General features: G+C 38.5%; 1 protein-coding gene across 1 annotated transcript in view; it reads right to left on the reverse strand.

Moving 5' to 3' along the window:
• The window catches only part of LOC113233945 (TATA-binding protein-associated factor 172), a 73,230-nt gene that overhangs the window by 17,287 nt on the left and 40,653 nt on the right, over positions 1–15,290 (reverse strand). Inside the window, exons 10-22 of the mRNA XM_026469181.1 lie at positions 14,807–14,983; positions 13,146–13,408; positions 11,598–11,946; positions 10,851–10,994; positions 10,197–10,353; positions 7,348–7,568; positions 6,261–6,370; positions 5,210–5,449; positions 4,093–4,311; positions 3,295–3,413; positions 1,980–2,116; positions 1,390–1,537; positions 228–527 (exon numbers count right to left, since the gene is read on the reverse strand). Coding sequence (XP_026324966.1) covers positions 228–527; positions 1,390–1,537; positions 1,980–2,116; positions 3,295–3,413; positions 4,093–4,311; positions 5,210–5,449; positions 6,261–6,370; positions 7,348–7,568; positions 10,197–10,353; positions 10,851–10,994; positions 11,598–11,946; positions 13,146–13,408; positions 14,807–14,983 — 2,584 coding nt within the window. The remainder of the gene's footprint in view (positions 1–227; positions 528–1,389; positions 1,538–1,979; positions 2,117–3,294; positions 3,414–4,092; positions 4,312–5,209; positions 5,450–6,260; positions 6,371–7,347; positions 7,569–10,196; positions 10,354–10,850; positions 10,995–11,597; positions 11,947–13,145; positions 13,409–14,806; positions 14,984–15,290) is intronic.

Below are 15,290 nucleotides of genomic sequence, written 5' to 3' on the forward strand. Positions count from 1 at the left end.
TTTCCTTATAATACCATGTGACAGGACGAATACTTGGTGGGTCTGGTACTAAGACACGTCTATCTTGCAGTGCCACTCAAAGTTTTGAATCACAAAGATCTAAGCCGCAATACCACTGCCCCCGTCGCCCTGAGACATAAAGTTGACAAGTCCCAAGTACCTGTAGTTTCACAAACTTTTAGTCCATTCAAAACCGGAAAGCAGTAATGCTCACATTACTGCTTAGCGATGTAAATAGGTAAGGTAAGATCTAAAACTTCTAGAGACGTTAGAAAAGTTTGTGACTGATACCTCGTCGATGACCGTCTGCATCAAGGCGACAGGGTCCCGTGCCGCCATGGCGGCGAGCGCGCGCGCGGCCATGTGCCGCACGCCGGTGTAGGCGCTGCGCGTGAGCACGGCGCACGCACACCCCGCGCCCGCCACCAGCGCCCACGCGCCCCGCGCGATGTGCGGACACACCACTTCGAACACTTGCAGGCGGGAGATCAGCTCTTCGGCCGGCTCTATTTCCATCGTTTCTAATTCTGCAACACGTTTCATTAGGTAACGCTATTTTAACTGGGACAGGCCACTGTCATCAAACCCTTAGGTATTTTTGGTGAAAACATTTTATTGAATTTGACAGACCTCTGCTGTCTCGTTTTTTTCTTGCTATGCAATAAAATGTTTACTAGAAAACAAGCAGAGTTGCACAAAGAATTCGTTAATTACTCATTTTGCGGACAACTCTCCCTTGACTAAAAATTGACTAAACCGAAATACTCACAAAAAGAACCTATTGGTTCCTATTATAAAATCCTGTGGTTTCGCATTTCCTGATATTGCCTCAATTAAAAAAAAATACCCTGTTATACTATTTAGAATAGAGAGCTTATATGTAAAACGAATAATTTTTTTAGGCCCAGAGGTTATTATAACTATGGGTATTCCCGGATTTTATTTCCGGTAGGACCAATTTAAGAAACACAATTTTATAAATTGGTTGTGTCTCGGAGTGAATTGCAGTTAACAAGAAATTTTGGGCCCATTTGTTTAAAAAATATTACCGACAAATTAAAGTTTAGAGCACTTTTCGAAGTAGAAAGAACATTTTACTTTTCTGAGTAAATTTAAGTGATTCTTTGTCAGTGAACAAGCAAAGTTCTTATCGAATTCTTAGGTTTTCGCGATTGTTACACATAGGAAATAAAACTATTTTTCCGGATTTAAATCGCGTATATTTTGTTTTTCAAACATACCAACGTTTCTGTAAAGGGCCCGAAACGTTGGTCACTATTGACATCCGTGACCACGGGACCTGTAAAGGGCCCGAAACATCTTTGTTTGAAAACACAAATATACGCGATTTAAATCCGGAAAAATAGTTTCATTTCCTAAGAAACTCACCACTGTCAGTCATAACTTTCTCGAAGGGCTGGGTGATAAACTCCCAAAGTTTGGGTAACTCCTGCGGTAACTTGTCACCGAAGTACTCCGTAAGGCTGGTCAAGGCGAGAGTCGCGCCGCGTCGTTGAATGCGCAATAGTTTGCGGGACTGAAAGGCAATCACCACAATAAAATATACAGGGAACGACGTCTTGATACTAAGTTACTATTCTTCATGTTCATGTGATAAAAACTGACAATCCACCACTAAGTAAAGAAAACTTAAGAGTAATAAGAAGTATTAACAGTAAGAAGGAGGTCAATTTAAGCAAGTCTGAGAAGGCTGCAACGAGAAAAAAATTCGACACGAAGCTCGGCTCTTCTAATGAAGATCGTCAAGTATGTATAAGGTTAGCTGCCAACGAGGAGTAGGATGCTGATGAAATTACAGAGACATGGGACTTATGTCTCAGAGTGACGAGCGCAGTGGGAGTGCCCCTCAGATCTTTGCGATTTAAAGCTCTGAGTGGCACTGCGACTGTTATGCGCAGGCGTGTCGTTTTCCATCAGACGCACGATTGCACGACCCTTAGAGTCGAGCTTTAGGTTACCTCGTCTTCTTGCGCGAAGAGAGCGTCGAGAGTGGCGAGATGGTGCGGTGTGGAAGGAGGGCGGCCGCGGCGGGGCGCGCCGCGCTCAGCTGCCAGCTGCTGCTCGCGAAGTGTTAAGATACCGTTGTACTTGTCCACTGCAACATCCATGTCCACTGGACACTTAGAGCCCACTTACTTTTAGAGCAGCACTATTTGTTTCTCTCTCTTTTTGAAAAAGAGTACACACGAGCAGCCTTTTAATAATAGAGCGGGGAATGTTTATTCAATAAATAACGCACACACTCATAAGCCCCGCACTAGGGAAACCCTGTATCGCGGATGCCCTGGACACACACATAGACGACCACAAATTACACCCAAACTCACGAGAGAAATAAATGAAGGCCATACAAATAATTCTCCCGGCCCGGGAATCGAACCCGGGACCTCTGCGTGGCAGTCCAGCGTGGTAACCGTTCGGCCACCGAGACAGTTCTTCTTGTGCATCATTAGTTAACCATTGTTACATTTTTTGTGACGATGTCGGTGGCCCAGGTTCGATTACCGGTGGGAGAAATTTGACTATGGATTTTTTCTTATTGATTCTGGGTGTTTTAGGTTAGTTCTCACCGCTACGCCATGGTATAAGGTAGAAATAATTGAGTCATTGGTTGGTAGATGACTGGTTATATTTTGGTTAAGAAACTTATTTGGTACGTACGTCTTTACGCTGATTTATAGAGTATGGTCGTTACTTTTGCTTGCTTTAACACTCTGGCAGTCTAAATATAATAATAATAAATATATAAAATTCCTTTGACGTCTGGTGACTGCTACAACGTAGTAGTAGTACAGGGATTTCATAGTTTGAGACAGTCAATTACGATTAATTAATATGAATAATTGGTACGATTGCGTTACACACTATTATTATAGTCTCATTACTTCAGAACGACTCAATATACATTTCCTGATCTGAGTGACACTTGAGACGACAAAGATTTAATATCGGATATAGGAGCTGTTTATTACTGACTGCCTAGGTGGCTTAACGGTTTGCACTGTGGACGGTGGATTAGGTACGATTTCCGGGAAGACCAATTTAGAAACAAAAACTTTTCTGAATTGATTATGGTCTGGAAGTCCCCGATAGTGTCCCGGAATGAATTCCGTTGCTTTGATACTCATAATCCAGGGAATTACCCTAGTTTCAGACCGGGCAATAGATTGGCTGGCACGTTATAAAAATGCTACTAAGCTCATGATGCAATAAGGTACTATTGTCGCGGTATGTATATCTTTTTACAATGAAATTGAAGTAAATTTAACTTACAGGCAGGGCCGTGGCTAACGTGTGCGCTGGCGTTGCTCTCGGTGCCGCTGTCGCTGGCCGACTCCCCGTTCTCCTCCGCGCTCTCTAAACATATGCGCGGGGTGAAGTCCGGGTCGCACCTGCCCGCGTAATAAAAATCTTGTAATCGATTTTATTTGTGTTTTCAACGACACCTGATGGCGGCGAGAGGACTGTGTCGTGACGGGTGACGCGGCCCGTGGCTTTAAACATTTCAGAAGCAATACTCTCTCATCTGTCATTGACGATACCATATCGATCGTTCATTTTCGTCACACAATTGTCTTTTGGTCGTCATATTATTATAAATTGTACTCGAATTAAGTAAATGTAAAGGATCACATTAAGTGCAAATCAATCACGTCATTGAAGAGTCTCACTTGTCCTGAAGTTTGCGACACACGTAACCCAAGAACAGGTTTCATTATAAACCAAATTTTATTTATTGTAAATGTTGGGTGTTTCGATGGGTCATAAGTATAAGGGCCAAACTAACAATTTGATCATTTTCACTTCTTGAAAAATTGAAAATTATGGACCCATCGATGTATGTATCAAGTAAATTGTTTAAATATTCTATATTCATATACATTTTTGTATTATTAGTGTTTTTTTTTTATTTCGTTTTATTGTTTGTTTTACTTTTGCTTTGTCTTTTTTATTTCTTTCTGTATATTTTGGTGTTGTGGCGTTGTAATAAATGAATCCTAGTCTGATTTTTATTATTATTCAGATATTTTAATAAAATACAACAAAAAGAATGAGGCACAAGATGCCTACCTGAGGAACGCCTTCAAATTAACAAGGACTTTGTTATTCGGACTGGGGTCCCTCCCCGACAGCTGAGCCAGCAATGCTGCTAAAGTATTTGCAGAGTGTGCTTGAAGCTCTTCGGATGATTCTTTCTTGATACTCTCCATGAGGGGTCGCACGACGGGATTCAGTTTTTCGGGGAGGGAATGAAGGTTGGCACAGGCGCCTGCTAATGCTGCTTGAACCCTGAAAGACAAAAATATTGATCATACTGTAACGAGCGATAGTAGCCTAATGGAAGAACGTTGCTTCGCAACTGTGAGGTGGACGGCTCGAATCCTAGTGGTGGAATATACCTATGATGACCTTAAATCCTAAGTTGTAAATTTTTGAATGTAATTCTTAAATCGTTACGAGATTATGGATGTTATTTTTATTGTACTAGTGAATTTGGACGCATGTGCATGCTTTCTGCTTATTGTTTTCTTGGAGGCGTAAGCGGCGTCATGGTTCTTTTAGTTCATTAGAAAAAAAGTTACATAATGATATATTTAATGCGTAACTATATGCGATATTGAATGTAATGTTGTAAGGCCTGTGCCTTACAACATTACATTCTATTACTTTTTCTTCATGCCGTGGTTATAATATACAATTAAATGCGTATTTAGCAGCATTATTTGCGTCCTCAAATATTATCTTTAAGTTTATCCTACAACCCGGAGGTTGCCTATATACTACATACCATTATATATATATTGCTATATACCAATAAGACCGCTTGTTTTACATGTCTTTTGTTTTTTATTATGTATTTGTTCATGTGCGCAATAAAGGGATATTTGAAATGTATTATTTAGAACTCTATGTTGTTTTGAGATTGTCGTCAACATTTATAATTGTTGTGTTTACAATGTAGTCAAATAAGATAAAAATGTGTTGTTAACATAATATAATAATAAATAGATAATAATAAATAGATAAATACTCCAAATCTTGCTAATAGTGAGGGGGAAAAGTATTTCGAGTTAAACGCCTAAGTCCCAATGTAAACAATGATACTATTGTTCAAAGTTAGTAGAAACTGTAATACCAGAAAGATAACCAAACATAACAATTTGCTCCCAAGTTTAAATATACTTACGAGACATTAAGAGTGTTCTGTTCAGTAGAACACTGATTGACAGCAGACTGCAGGCTCCGTCGCCTCTCTTCGAGGGTTTGAGCGACCCGTTTTGACTTCATGGCAGCTATCATCGGCTGCGTGACGTTGGTTAGATGTAGGACCTGCTCCAGGCGTAATATGTTGTTGAACTCTTCGCCATCTACGGAGAGTTTGTAATGCTTCATCAAAGCGTGGAGATCACGAGCTTCCTGGAGTATTCTGGAATTGTTAACAGGTTTTGGATGTTATTTTATACGACGACCTCGGTGGGTTAATACTGAGGGCGCCAGTTGAAGAGGCTTTGGGTTCGATTCCCGGTAGGAGCAGTTTGGGGAACGAACTTTTCTGAATTGGTTCTGGTCTGATTGTTCTGGGTTAAGCCCAGGGTTTAATTTCATTGCACTGGTACTCATAGTATTATATATAAATAAATAATAAATATAGTATATAATAAATAAATAAATAAATAAAAGTACAGGGAATTCCCTAGTTTGAAACCAGGTAATTAGTAAGGTTATCTGGTACATTTTATTGTACTTGCGAATTTAGTCGCATGCGCATGCTTTCTGCTGTGTCTTTGCTACTTACGCTGGACTCATGCGTCTTTCGTCTTATGTTTTCCACTTTAAACTAGGTGAAAGATGACACACGCGTCAGGTGACTTAAAACCGTATGATAAAGCAGAACCATTGTAAATTACATGTTAACAATTTTGCCATTTTAATTTTTTGATTTTTTCCCGCCACAACACTGTTCTTTAAAGTTCATTAGAAAAATGTTATTAATTTTTATTTTGATCTCTAATAGGAATAAAATACATTTATTACGTAATTATATGCATTTTTAGAAGGCAATATTACATTGCTTAAAACTCCGTCAGAGACCGTCAATAACGGCGAATTAAAACATCGTGATGAAACTTGCACGTCAAATAAGATTCTCAACCCTTGGAAAACGCGTAAAGTCCCCTACACATATTGGACCAGCTATGCTAATGGTAATATTAGAAAAATACTGGTAGACATGTTACCTGTTGCAAGTCAGTGCAACTTCGTCGTAGTACAGAGCCTGATTTAGGGCATTGTGCAACGCTGTCCTCAACAACGGTGGCGCAAGTTTTGTAATGTCTTCTTTTCCTTCCTGAAAACAAAATCGATGTCAATTATTCAAGGACAAGTAACAGATCTGAAACTTTCTTAGTTAATCTTTATAAATGTCGGTGGTGGAAATTTGGACATTTTGTTGTAAGGGAAAATGACCTTACGACAAAATGTCTCTTCGAACATTTCACATTTCCACAGTATCGACTGGTAAGCGTAATAATTACGTCGATCTATTGAATTTTGAAATATCGTAAACGATACTATGTAGTACAGAACATTTTCCATTACGACAAAATATTCCTTACGACATTTCAAATTTCCACCGTCGATGTGTCCATGCCCACAAAAGTTACTGAAGTATTTTTTTCATAAAAAAATAAGTGCGCATTTGACCTGCATCTCACCTGATGGAAAGTGACGATGAGGTCGACGATGGAGCATGCACGTCTACATAATATCTATTCAGCTGAATAAATCAACTTTATAATAAAAAATAGAAAGTTTCATCTGTTCCACATAACAAATAATATTAGAGTCATGATTTTGTTTTCTTAAAAAAATTCTTTAAATAGTTCTCCTGTAATATTTTAAAATTCACGTTAGACGTTTCATTTACCTTACCAGTGTCGAGTTATATCTTCTATTATTACTTTCAAACCGAAATACGATGGGCATTTTTGTGACATAAAGACACTATGTCATCGGTGACACCCGTCTGTACTCTGAATGGTATTCAAGGAGCTATATTCGACTCCCGATAATTTTTTAGAAAGGAAATTCTGCGTCTTTTCTAAATTTGTCCCATTTGAATTCTCTAGTTTCGATCGCTTTATCAGACACATTTATGATAATTAAACTGTCCTATAGCGATGCACGGGACACGGTATCTGCGTGGCAACAAAAAGGTTTTTGGTTGACTTGTTCTGTGGGCTCCAGCTATAATTATGTAGAAATTATTTCTGAAAAAAAAAAACTCTACATCAATTACATATAGCTCAAATTTGCAGAATTTACCTTTGAATCCTCTCTAGGATGTATATGCGGCGGATAAAGCCGCTTTGTCTTCGTATGCCTGGCCCAGGACGATACGACCAAACTCGCCACGAGTCGCTGCAAAGCGCTGCCAGCTCGTATATATACCACCATAACTTTCACGTAGCACTCTATGGGGCTCTCGTCTTCCGCTTTATACTCTATACCTGGCGCTGCCTGGACGACATAGCACGATAGATAACCTGCAACAAATGACAAATATTACACCGCATAGAAATCTCGATGAAAAACGGTCAACGAAAACTTATTTTAATGAAAGCGAAAATGTACCTAATGCCTATAAGCTTAGCCAATTTAAAAAACGAAATCATAAATAAGTAACTTTAATAATAATTAATTACATCTCTTACTCCCAATTAATCGAATTCGATAAATACTGTATTACAACCACATACTAATTACAGTACTGAATAACATACAAGCAGATCTCTACCGCCAGCTATCTATTAAACTCCGCTAGGGTCTTGCAGTGCTACATCTGGCCAATCGTTCTTTATGGACGCGAATCATGGACTATAAAAGGAAACTTCAGGAAGAAATTTGAAGCGTTCGAAATGTGGTGCTATCCTAGCATGCTCCGCATCAGTTAGACGGACAAAGTCGCGAATGGCGAGGTCCTTAAACGTATGGCGAAGAAGGTGGAGTTGGTACGCACTGTCAAGCAGCGGAAAATTGCCTATTTGTGGTATGTACTGCGACATGACAGATATGATCTAAGGTACACTATAATGATGAGGAACGTAGTTGGGAAGCGGAAGGTTGGAAGAAGGAACATGTCATGGCTACTAATAATATAATATAATAAGTAATATTAGGGAGTTGACCGACATCAAGACAGTGGAACAATTGTTCAGGCTAGCTCTGGACAAAGAAATATGTAGAAAACTGAATAATGCTGACCTTCAATAATGGAGAGGCACTTGAAGAAAAAGACCTCCACTACATGTTTTACACAAATTTATAATAGTATATTGTGTATTAAGAGCGGAAAATAAGGAATTACGAACGAGACCCTATTAGAAGCCCGAAGTAGAAAGACCCGATTAGAAGACTGAGGGCTTTCGGGGTCGAGTTTCGTAATTCCATTACCGCCCGTGAAGCATACAATGTTTTTCATTACACTTGTACTTAAATAGTATGATTGCATACATGCTAACTTGACTATAATGCCCCAAATAAAAACCTCGGGTCTTTTTAATTCCTCATTACAGCCAAGGTCGGTAATGAGCAAAAAAAAGACCCGAGGGTTTTATTTCGGGCATTATAGTCAAATTAGCCTGCACGCAATCATAATATTTACACGCAAGTGTGATGAAAAAACAAATTATATAATGTAGGAAATGAAACTATTTTTCCGGATTTAAATCGCGTATATTTTAATTATATAATTATATAATGAATTTGAAAATAAAAACATTACGTCTCAAGTCTATCTTGGAATGCGGTAACACAGTGTGTAACCCAAATTTAACTCTAATAGCCTTAGACGTTAATCCAGCCAGATTTGATAAAAACCTTGAGGCAGTTAGATTTCTGTGGTGTGTCGCATCCAGCATAAATACATAAAGCAGTACTGCTCGATACGGCACTCGTTCATGTTTCACCGATTCTTGAATTTTCCCTGATCCCAGCCGACTATAACATTGCAAAGTTATCTTTTAGGCCGAAATCTAAAATAAATAATAAAATACCTTTCCACGACAGGCGTTATCCCAAAGCATCGAGTATATAACCAGGAATAGAGACGAAATGTCATTTAATTTGTTTGACAATTATTCTGCCATATCATTTTTGTGATAACTGCGCTCCGATTGGCCAGCCCGAATTCGAAACAATTGATGGGTGTCGTCAATTGTTTCACTTCCAATGGACCAGTCAACTTGAGCTTTGCTATAATGGACGAAAATTTTTGCTGTTTTTCCCCACACCACCGAATGGAACAGCACGCCATAGTTAGAGATATTATCTGTATTACAATAATTACAGAATATTTTTGGAATATACGGAGACGTATACACAGGTCAGTGGTTGGCACAGCACTATTTCAGCTTACTAATTTATAATTTCAGTGCAAACGAGAGTTGATATTTATAACTGACCTGGAATGTACGGCCCTTATTTCGTATCTATTTCTGAATATATACTCCATGTTCCAAAGCATCTTCTCATCAGCCTCAAATTACCAGGTTTTAAAGAAACCCTCAACATTACGATTACAAAAAGCTGTAATTTTAAATACATGCCGAATTGACAGAAAGTTCATGAAGATAGTAGACGAAATAGACTCTCATCACAAAACACCATCAATATAGATACGCCCATACTGCATTTATTTGATTTCGGTCCGTAATTGTAGTAAAAATCAACCAACAGGATGAGAAAAGAAAAACATAGTAATAATCTTAGAATAATAACGCATAGAATGATATTTTCATATCAAACGAACTGTCACAAGTGAGGCAAAAATCAAATTCATGTAGGCTAGTTTTAGTAGTAGGTTAATTTTCGGTTTTAGTGAATATTTATATAAAAATACAAGTTGAAACGCGTTACTTCCTTGTGGAATGTGATGTTAGTATCTATTTTATGTTTATCTGACGTATTTTTACACTCATTGACCGCACATTTCGTCACTTTTAGCTAAAATTCTTGATCTGTTCGCGGTGCAAGTAGACCTTGAGCACTGAAGGCCCGCCCGCTCGTGTAGGCCCTTTTGGCGCGCTTCAATTTGCCTCACTTAGCGTGTGCGGACTAGGTTTCTATGCGTTATTATTCTAAGGTAATAATAATAATAATTTGTAGGCCGTTACCTAATATGTCAGCCGCCAAGCAGCGTGCGCGCATCACATTTCTGTCCCGCACTGCACTGGGCAGGGACTCGCTGCCCCCCACGTACCATTTCTGGCTCGGACGAACTTCAGCCGGCAACTCGCCTTCGGATTGGGAATTCGTCTTTGTCCGTTTCTCCTGTAAGCACAATATCACATTTCGATCAACGTTTGAGGAGATCTCTAAACAAACATTTGACTACACTAATGGAACCCGTAAAGGTGAGCGAAGGATTTTTTTGTATCTCTTAGACAAAAGTAAGAGCCACGGTTTTAAGTCATCTAATAGCCACTAGATGGCCTTAATTAGGCCGAATAATTTGGCCCAATATTCGGCTATTCGGACACGTTCCTAGACGAATATTAGTATACAATTCGTTGCAACACTACTTAAATTCAATTTCACACACACACAAAAACATACAAATGAAAAGTCTTACACATAAATAGTAACTAAATACGCAACACTATATCTATGGTCACAAATGTGTAGCGAGGATTCTGAGCTCAGTATATGCTTTGCAAACTTGATTTGCACTTACTTTAGATGGATTTATTAATACGAGCTTAAGAAAAACCAAAATTTAAAATAACAAAAACCGGATTACTTGATAATTAATAAATGGTTATATTTACCTTAGGTGGTGGGTGCACCAACAAAACCGGATCGACGTAGAGCCTCGCAGGCTGCATGGCGAGACATAGCCACGTGGCCAGCAGCGGACAAGCCGAAACCAGTATTGTCGATAGTGGAGCGTGCTTTAAAAAGTTCTCCCACACCTACGAAACGATTAATGATATATATGAATTGAGCTGTCCGTCATTGGTAAATATTACAAATCGAGTCTGACTAACCTAAAAAACATCTGAATATAATAATCACATGTTGTTATATGTAACCAATACAGCAGAATAATGTTACCACACATTTGAAGGTGAAAACAAGCAAAATGCGATGCAAGTGAATTTGTTTCAATCATTTTGTTTATAATTATAATAAATAATTTTAATAGCGGTAGAGCTCCTTGTGAAAGAGTTAGTCCAGAGAAGTACTGCCACCTTACCTATTTCTGCCGCCAAGCAGTAATATCAGCATTACTGCGTTCCGGTAAGGGTGCTGGTGAAATTACAGGCACATGGGACTTGTCAACTTATTTCCCAGTGGTAGTGCCCCTCATGTAACGATTTAAAACTTTGAGTGGCACTGCAACTGTTATGGACAGGCGTATAGCTTGCCATCAGGCACATGACTTGTTCGTCCCGTCACTAAATTATATCTATGTTGGATCTAAAGTATTTTTCTTGTTTGTTCGATCTTTGTATCAATAATGATATTGTGGTTCAATGTTACAATGCCAATATTGTGAAATAAAAAAGACGAACCTGTATAGCAATCTCCTGAATGTCGTGGACATGTTCAAACAGTACTCGCTGATAAACATGTCCCATAGCTTCCTGCAGCAACTCGGGTGTCCAATTTAAGTATCTGTCCATTTCACCATTTTCACTGCCCTTAATATCACTTTTCACTTCATTATTTTTAGCTTCATTACTTTTCACTTCACTGTTATTAGCATCACTAGACCCGTTTGTTTCACCATTGACTTTAACACTGGTCACCAGAGGGCGTGTTAGTGTTCGCAATGTTTGTAGAGTCGCTTTCCGAACGGAGCTTGTGGAATGATCGAGGTACGGCCATAGACGAGGAAGTACATTTGAAAGATCGATGGGGCTGTAACAAATAAATAGATGTCTTAACAGTAATTTTCTTGCCAGTTAAAAGAATTATATCTTATATTTATCTCATTATATTTATCTTTGAAATTAAGAAAAGGATTTGTTACACATTACAGAAACAGGGATATAGCATAATTGAACTCGTTGGGGTATCGCATCGAATATATAATCAGAAACAGAGGCGAAATGTCACTTAATTTGTTTGAAAACTATTTTGCCAAATCATTACGGTGACAACTGCGCCCCGATTGGTCAATTGTTTCGCTTCAAATCGACCAGTTTAACTTGAGCTTTGCTATCATGGACGAAAATTGAAAAATTACATATTTAATAACTGCTGCAATGTGATTCCGTTTCTTTTCTAATTACACATTTCGCTGTTTTTCCCACACCACCGAAAGCAACAGCCCCCCATAGTTAGAGGTATTACCTTTATTACAATAAATACAGAATTTTTTTGCAATATACAGAGTCGTACACACAGGTCAAGTTTTGGCACTGTACTATTTCAGCTTTCTAATTTGTGAATTCAGTGCAAACGAGAGTTGATATTTAAAAGTGATATAAGACCCTTTTGGCTGATGAGTTGCCAAGGATGGATGGCCCTTATTTCGTTTCTATTTCAAGTAATATACTCAATGGGATATCGGCACTAAAAAGAATTTCGTTATTAAAACTGTCAATGAATGTGTGTGTTTTAGAGAGAAAGCTAATGTGTATATAATTGTACAAATTATTATTAAGTGAAATATGAACCTACTTTAATAAAATGTTATTTTTATTTCAATATGTATGTATAGCTTTGAATTTAAATTTAAACTAAATACATAATATAAATAATAATCGATATATTCAAAATAAGTAAGTAAATATAGGATTATTCACTGGTATTACTCAAGCGAGCTAATGATTCCTTTTTTTAAAATATTGCCATTTTAAGCGAATGTAAGATATAATATAATTATAAGTTTTAATTTCGAACTTAAATAACCTCCTTACTTGAACTTGAACCTGACCTATGTAAGGAAGTATGTCGTGCTACAAATTTAAAAAAACTCCCCACCGACCTTGGCTGTAATGGGGAAAAAAAGGCCCGAATTTGGGGCATTATAGTCAAGTTAGCAATCATATTATTTACGAACAAATGTGATGAAAATAAAATTACATATTATTATTATAAGCACTATAACTTACTGCAAAAGCTTAGCAGCCTGTGGCAGCGCCATAAGGGAGGCTAACAAGGCCATGTATGAATTAGCTGGTGCAGCCAAATCGTCTTGTTCGTGTAGCAACTGCCACAACCTAGCGACGACGTGCGGCAGCGTCTGCGGGCGCGCTTCAGCAAGCGCGGCGGCGGCGGGTGCCAGTGCGCCGGCCGCCACCGCCGACACATCTTCCGCGCAATCAGCTAGGCCGTTGATCAGGTGTTCTAGTGCTCCACTTTCGCACGCTACTTCCTGTCAATTAAAGCAAGGTTTCATTGTTTCGACGACATCTACGAATGCTATTCTAACTACTATAATCTTAGTACAGAGTACTAAAAAAACCGACCTCAAAAGTCATTCATCCCCTAGTTTGCCACCCTTAGAAGTGGAATATTTTCGTCAAATTTAAATGGGATCACTACTAAGGTAACCCTCTTTCCAACAAAAAAATAAACCTCTTCAAAATCGGTTCACAAATGCTGTTATCGCATAACATACATACGAAAAATATTCAATCGAATTGAGAACCTCCTCCTGTTTTTGAAGTCGGTTAAAAAATGCTAACTACAGTAGGCCCGCGCGTTGAATGCAATTGGGACCTGCGTTATTCATCGTTAAGCACGAAAAAAGTACTGGACATGTGTACTGAAAAAGGCGGAACAACTTGTCAACAAGTTGTTCCGCCTTTTTCTTTTGCCTTTAAAATTATTAAGGCCGAGTGAGCCGTTTCACCGTATAGTCGAAAAGAACATTACATTATATAAGAATATTACATTAGCAAATAATAATATATGTTTATTGAAATAATAAAGATTTAAGGGGGTGACAAATATTATTTTGTGTCATTATTACGTTAATTATTTAAAATGTTTTTAAAACTCATTGTTTTTGTGTAATTTATCGACATGGCAATTATTAATTATTATTTAATTAGTGATTAGATCATTAGGTCACAGCACTAATGTATTACTGTATGTATGTATTAGTACCTCAATAACATATTCAAATTGGTGCTACCTGTTATAAGCTATCAGGAACTCATCACACAACCAAGTGGTAACATATTCATTTTCATTATCATCATATTTATTAGACAAGAACAACATCACATACGTTGTTCAGATCCCAAAGTAACTAAATCACTTGTATTATGGAAATTGGAAAGAAACAACAACGGTAACACAAATTCCCAGACCCGAAACAATATGGAACAGTTAGTTTTCTACATTGGGTATCGAACCCAGGACCTCAGAGATGGCGATATCATGAAAACCGGTATGCGATCCACTCGAAAAAGGAAATTAATAGAAGTAGAGCTCCTTGCGAAAGAGTTCGTCTAGGGAAGTACTGCCACCTTACCTATTTCTGCCGCCAAGCAGTAATGTTTAGCATTACTGCGTTCCGGTTTTGAAAGGTAAGAGTGCTGGTGAAATTACAGGCATATGGGACTTGTCAACTTACGTCTCAGGGTGATGGGCGCAGTGGCAGTGCCCCTCAGATCTTTGCGATTTAAAGCTCTGAGTGGCACTGCAACTGTTATGGACAGGCGTGTAGCATACCATCACGGGCACGACTTGTTTGTCCCGTCATTTGATATTATAAAAAAAAAGGAAAAGATACAATGTATAGTGCAATGACAATTCCACCAACCTGTCTAGCAGCAAGCAGGTACTTGAACCCCAGTAAGGCTCCGTGGCGTGCCTCCCACTGCGGTTGCTTCGCTAGCGCCGATAATAAGTCGGCCACTTTGCGCACGCGCTCCGCTCTCATCTGTGCCAATGCAACTCCCAACGTCTGGGCGCACGTTTCGCGCACTGGAGCCACTACCTGGGAGAATATAGATCAATCATCAAACTGCTGCTTTCAAGAATAGTGGCCTAGGCCAAAATACACTCATCAAATGTGTCTAGGGATCAAGCACATTTTTGTTAACTACTGAAAATCAGGGTTTTTAATGAATTTTTATTAACACCAATGGATATTTTTTTATCAGTTCCATTTTCAAATTCAAATTATAAAAATGAACAAAAAGTGTTAAAAAAATATTTAAAAACGTGTTTGATCTCTAGACACTTTTGATGTGTGTTATTACTGTGATTTGTTAAATAAATGGGAGTGGGACACAGAGATTTTT

Source organism: Hyposmocoma kahamanoa, unplaced genomic scaffold (genome assembly GCF_003589595.1).
Source record: "Hyposmocoma kahamanoa isolate Upper Pololo Valley unplaced genomic scaffold, ASM358959v1 80, whole genome shotgun sequence".
NCBI lineage: Eukaryota > Metazoa > Arthropoda > Insecta > Lepidoptera > Cosmopterigidae > Hyposmocoma > Hyposmocoma kahamanoa.